Below are 6,215 nucleotides of genomic sequence, written 5' to 3' on the forward strand. Positions count from 1 at the left end.
GTTTGTTAATACATATTTTGTTGTTAATATAAATATGGTTCATTAAATTCATGCCTAGTGTTTGTTAATTCATTAGATTAAGATTAATGATCTATATTTATAATTGTTAATTAATATTTTTAAAAATAAATTTTGATTTTAATTTTTTTTTTGAAAATACTATCTGATTACATGACGGCCACATATTTATTAAATTAAAAAAATCTTATTTAAGCATTATATATTAAAATTCGAAATTAATGTAGAAAAAAATCTTTACCTGTTGGTGACTTGCTATATCAAGTCACTATGTTACCACATCATCATAATTGTTAGTATCTATCTTGGGTAGTAACTATTGAGAAGTCTTATATATATATAATCATTTTAAAAAAAAATTGTTTTGGAACTTTTTTTAATTTGACAAAATGTCTTGAGAACTTTAGATATATTCATATAATAATTTTAAAATTTTCCTTTTTAGTAGTTGTCATATAATCATATTCAAATTTATAATACATGAAAAAATAAATTTTAAAATCTATTATGCTACATTTTTTCTTTTTCATTTTGTTTAGAAAGAAACAATACATTACTATTTTTTTTTAACTTTGACACTATTAATTATTATTATTATTATTTTAGAACATAATATTTATCATACATAAATACTTAATAATCAAATATATCAGAGTACGTAAACAGTAATATATATTTTCAAATATAATCTAAAAAAGAAAATTAATATTAATTTGTATTGTTTCTTAGCAAAATTAATTAAAAACATAATAAATAACTAAATTGGACAATACAATATTTGTCAAAAAAAAAAATGGACAATATAATAATTTTATACTTAAATCCTTCCAACTTTCATTTTAATACTAAACTAAGGAAATGGATGATTATATTCTCTTCCTCCTACCTCACCAAAGAAATAAAGGAAGCTACTTTCTTTTCATTCATTCTTTCTTTGTATCATTTTTAATAGAGTATTGATATGTACACACATTTTTTACACCCAAACATATTACACACATTTATGTGTCAAGTCATTTTAATTTAGTAGGACCCATCTAAACTAAACAAGATTGGTTAAAAAATTTTGCCACATAAATGTGTGTAATATTTGGGTGTAAAAATTGTGTGCCATATCATTACTCTTTCTAATCTATCCATCCCTCCTACTTTCTATCCCTCTCACCAAACATATTAATGAATTTATTCCAAGCTTAGCCTACTAATAAGATATAACAACATTAGTTTAGCTAAATCTCACCCCTTTTTTGGAATGCTTTAGGTAGTGTTCCTAAGCATTTCACCTTTCATACTTTTTTTTTGTTTTTAAACTTAAAAGGATAATTTTTTTAATCTTTTCTTTATTTATACTCAATTCCTAAATTTTTGATGTTTTTTTATAGTGCTTCACTATCTCCTTTTCTTTTCCATTCTCCTATGCCATACTCTTTTTCATCTTCATCATCTTTATTAAATGGAGTTTGTATTGCTGCTCTTTTCATTTGTGTTCTTCATCTCTTCCAACTAATTTCTCCTTAAATTTATTCAAGGATTTTATAAAAGTAAATTCTATAGGGTTTATTATATTATTTGATGATGATGCTATCTATTTCAAATCTAGTGTCTGGTAACATTTAAAAGAAGTGGTATTCTTTATGGTTTGAACTTAAAATAAACATATATTTGGTGATGCCAAATAATACAAGATCAAGATAACATTTATTTCATGTACTATTAAAGTATCATATACGAATTTTTTTTCTCTCTTTTAGTTGCTTGCACACTGATTCTATTTTGTTCATTTGTAGTTTAATTTTTTCTCTTTTAAATAGTTTACATAATGTCAAAAAGCACAAGATCAATATGATATTAATTTCCTTGTTCTGGTATCTCTTTTCACATGATGTAGGGCCAAATGGAGGCTTACCAAGGATACAGTTTCTCAACATACTAACATTAATGGCCAGTTTTTGTATAGTTATCTGCATATTGATCTTAATTTCATACTAGATTAACTCTTATTAGGCCAAGAGTTTTCTCATTTTCATTTATATATTAATTATCTGATCTTGTTTGTAATATTGGTTCAGATTTTGTCATTTGCATAAATGAATTCATTGAATTGTATTATATAAATTATATACCAATCGAATATTTATGCAAAAATTCATTAATGAATTTTATTATGTTTAATATATCTTTACTGATCAATATGGACTATGATAATGCTAATTATATTATTTCTTATTTAAAAAAAGAAAGAAAGAAAAAGTATGACAGAAAGTGTGAAAAAATCTTTCTACAAATGAAAATGATATTTTCAAAAACATTGCCATTTTGAGCTAAAAACAAAAGCACTGGCATTCGAAAATGACTGATTTTTTTAACTACAAGTTATTATTATTATTTTTTAAGGAGAGAAAAAACTATAGAATTTATTTAATTTTTTCTATGATGTAAATATATTATTATTTTACGCCAAAACCCAAAAGAGGCGCCTTTGCATTGTTCAACTTTTTCTTGTTCTTTTTCTTGCCAATTGACAAGCTTTGTTGAAACAAAACTAAAAACTTGCTATCACAGCAAGGGGAGGGGCAGCTCCCTTAGATCAAAACGGCCATTGGCTCTCATTGAACGAGACCATTTGGCAAACTGAGCTCTAGAGACAAAATAAATCTTACACTTCTCAAAAAGTTTCTTCTTCTTGATCAAAAACATTTATAGTGAGTGATCTTTTGCTTCTACTTGTTTGGTTTCTGAGAAACTCTCTGCAAGACACAAAATGAGAACAAGGTAAGCTCCTCTCTCTCTCTCTCTCTCTCTCTCTCTCTCTCTCTCTCTTATAAGTTGTTAAAGTTGGTTTCTTTTGCCGTTTTCTGGTACTGAGTTTTTGGCATTTGTTGATACTTTTATGGGTGTCATGTATATTAGAGAAAGCCATTTCATTTGGTGGGTTTGTGTAGAAATATAACGAGTTATGTTGGGGTGAGAGGGGATTTGGTTGAGAACTTGAGAGTTTAGAATGTATGATTAGCATAGTATGAGTCTGATCTTCTTTGATCAGTTATATAAAAATAATGTGCACACACATATTATTTCGAATAATATATATATTTCTTAAGTGGGTTTACTTGGGTTAAAGAGTCCTCTGGTTGAGCTTGATTTAAAATCCTTGTATTAGCATTAGGTGTTCAACTACATGTGATGAGCATTTGTTTATTATAATTTGTATATGTTCTTTACTTTCTTTTTCTTTTGGGTTTTTTTTTCCATCTTTATGTTAACCATTGTACTCATATAGTTTTGGGATTTTAATAGGTCCTCTAGTACATTGTCTGTATCAATGAAGAAGATGTGGAATTCATCTCCTCGTCCAAACTCTAGGTTGGTCTCACCTCAGAGGAGAAGTGATCGTATACAATGTAAAGGTGTGCCAAAATATACTTGTGATAATAGCTCAGACGAATCAGAGAGCAAGACTAGCTTGGTTGCTAAGACACGCTCTTGCAAAATAGCTACTTATTCAAGAAAAACTACAACTAAATATAAAAAACCAGGTGGAATTGACAACCCCAAGCAACTGATCAACCATTTTGCTAGTGCTTCTCCATCAAAAATAGGGATAAACCAACCAATGGTAATTTGTGATACTAACAATGCAGAAGAAATACTTTTGCCCATCTGGTGGTAAGATTTTAACTTAACTTTTTTATTTTTAGATGCAATTTTTTTTTATATTTGATTAGCTTCCCATCTTCTTAACAGGGGAAGTTTGAGCATTGGTAACGACAATTTTGGAAATGTGGGCGTATGTGCGGTTAACAAGTCAACCAGGCTTTCTTCAAAAGCGTTTTATGGTGTAACATTGCTCCCTACACAGATGATCCCTAGGCATGATGCTTGGCCAAACTGCTTTGATACTTCTCCACCAACTGATGGCATCATAGACCTTTACTTTTTACCAGCAAGTGAAAGGTATTGTTCTGGTTCCGTGGGTTATTTCTTCTGTGCAAGGTAGTGTTTATCTCCTGTTTGTAGTGTATGTTGCTACTGGGTCTTCTCTGAGCTGTGTTGCCCAGTCGTTAGTGGTGGGTGCTAGGCAACTGTTTTTGTTTAGTTTGTATGTCTTGCTTCTTGGTTCAGTGAAGTTTTTTTTGCTCCTCTTGTTGAGGGGCTTAAAGCAACAACAACAAAAAAAAAAGTTTATTCGTTGAGTAGCTTCATTTATCTCTTGCCTTCATTTACTTCTTGCAGTGATAATCAACTCTTTGGCCGGTTGTTAGATTATATGTATGATCAAGATTTTGCCATAAGAGCTGCTGTTGGCGACACAAGACTTCTATTGTTTTCTTCTAGGATTCTTCCACACAAATATTGGAGTGAGTGAATCTCAATATTCATTTGTTTATCTTTTTGAGTATGCTTCTTTATAATATGTTATGAGACTTAAATAATCTGTAGGGTACGAGGATAAATATTATTTGTGGGCTGTTATCATTGGAGAAAATGCTTCCTTTCCGCATCCACAAGAATCTCTGGTATCTCCAAATGCTGCAAATGAAGTAGATAATGCCGTCATAGATGAATCTTTAGAGCCATATAATGTAGAAAATAATGCAAACAATGCTGTCATAAATGGGAGAGACTGTTTAGATGATCATGTTGCTCGAGGTATCTTGTTTCTCCAAATAAACTGTAGCTTTTTAATTACTTACCAAAGTTGCATTTAAATTTTCAATAATAAAGCACTATCTATCATGTTCTAAGGTGTCATTATTTCATAAAATTTTCTCATATTAGAACCATATCAGCACAAATATGTGGTAGTTTATTTATGACATAGATTTCTTAATTCCTTTGTTTCTCTACTGTCTCTTTCTTAACCACGAGTTAGAAAACTTGCTATGATTTTAAGTATGCATGTTGCTATTTGGTACCTTAAGGTGCCCAATAACACATGAGGTGATTGGTTAGTGATACCTCATAATAATTATTAAATTCAAATGTGTTGAGCACCAGTTGTGCTCCTTAGCATTTCTCTTTAAGTATTCCATGCAAGGTCAAAAATTTTGGTTTAAATTTTATTACATTCTTTTTTCTCTTTTGTTTTTTATGCTCAATTTTTTCTAATGTCAAGGTAAAATCAATGTTGTAGATTGTGACAAAGAACCGGGTCAAAACGACTATAGTAAAAGCTTCTGTACCTCATGGATTGGCGTGGCACACAATCTTGAAGACGAGTCATTGGACGAAATCAACTCAGCTGCTGATTGTGGAGAACTAGTTGGGCAATATCACCTGAAAACATGCTTTGCTTCAACTCTTCGCTCTATCATAGAAAAGCACGGTGAGATTACTCAGAACTGCAATACAACACCAAGTGGATTGGTTACGTTTGTCTTGGAGAAAATTTGTAGAGTTGTTCAAGATTTCAAAGTGCTTGATCTAAAAGATTTAAGGCCCCACCATTTGAGTTCTCTACAAACAGTTATCGATGAGAGTGAACATATAAATGTGAATGTGAAATGGCTCAAGAGCTTCCATGGCGAACTCAGTGAAGCATCGAACAAGATGAAGGATTATGAGAAACTCAAGCTTTCCAAACAATCAAGAATGAAAGAAATCAAGTCGAAAGAAGTTGAGTTGATGAATTTGCAGTCTCAAATCCAGTCACTCAAAGATGATAATGAGAGATTCGAGGATGATCTTAGCAGAGCTAGAGGTGCATTGAAGGGCGTGCGACCCAATTCTTTAATGGATGGTTTGCTCTAGTTCTTTCTTCTGTAGCACCCTAATAAGGAAATAGGTTAGTCGATAACAAGACATTTAATTATGAGTATATGTATTTAGCTTCCAAGTGCCTTGTCTTTTACATCTTGCAATTATTAGAATCTTCATCAAATATGGTTAGTAATATATTTTGATCTATGTCAGGACATGTAACTATTTTTCTATCAAGACTATTTATTGGTATGGTAACATTTTGTGCTATGCTTGATGTGTTTGTTTTGTTTGTGTTTTCTAATCAAGATTGTGTCTAATAGTCACATCTCCATTTGTGTTTTACCTAAATTGTGATACTTCACTTAATAAATATTCATTTGGCTGTTTGTTTTGAGTAGTTGAGTTGTCTTCAAAAGTGTAGAGGGACTTAGAATGGATGTAATATTAAACTCTTGTGTACAAAATAGTTCACTTTACTTTTAAAATACATGTAG

At 30.5% G+C, this 6,215-nt stretch overlaps 1 protein-coding gene across 1 annotated transcript; it reads left to right on the forward strand.

Moving 5' to 3' along the window:
* The first annotated feature begins 2,568 nt into the window (after positions 1–2,568).
* On the forward strand, positions 2,569–5,950 carry LOC133803593 (uncharacterized). Its single transcript, XM_062241687.1, has 6 exons — positions 2,569–2,790; positions 3,316–3,684; positions 3,763–3,972; positions 4,252–4,376; positions 4,459–4,668; positions 5,153–5,950. The coding sequence occupies exons 1-6, from the start codon at positions 2,780–2,782 to the stop codon at positions 5,767–5,769; spliced, it is 1,542 nt and encodes a 513-aa protein (XP_062097671.1). The 5' UTR covers positions 2,569–2,779; the 3' UTR covers positions 5,770–5,950.
* Positions 5,951–6,215: the final 265 nt, after the last annotated feature.

The sequence above is a fragment of the Humulus lupulus genome, chromosome X (assembly GCF_963169125.1).
Source record: "Humulus lupulus chromosome X, drHumLupu1.1, whole genome shotgun sequence".
In the NCBI taxonomy this organism is placed as follows: domain Eukaryota; kingdom Viridiplantae; phylum Streptophyta; class Magnoliopsida; order Rosales; family Cannabaceae; genus Humulus; species Humulus lupulus.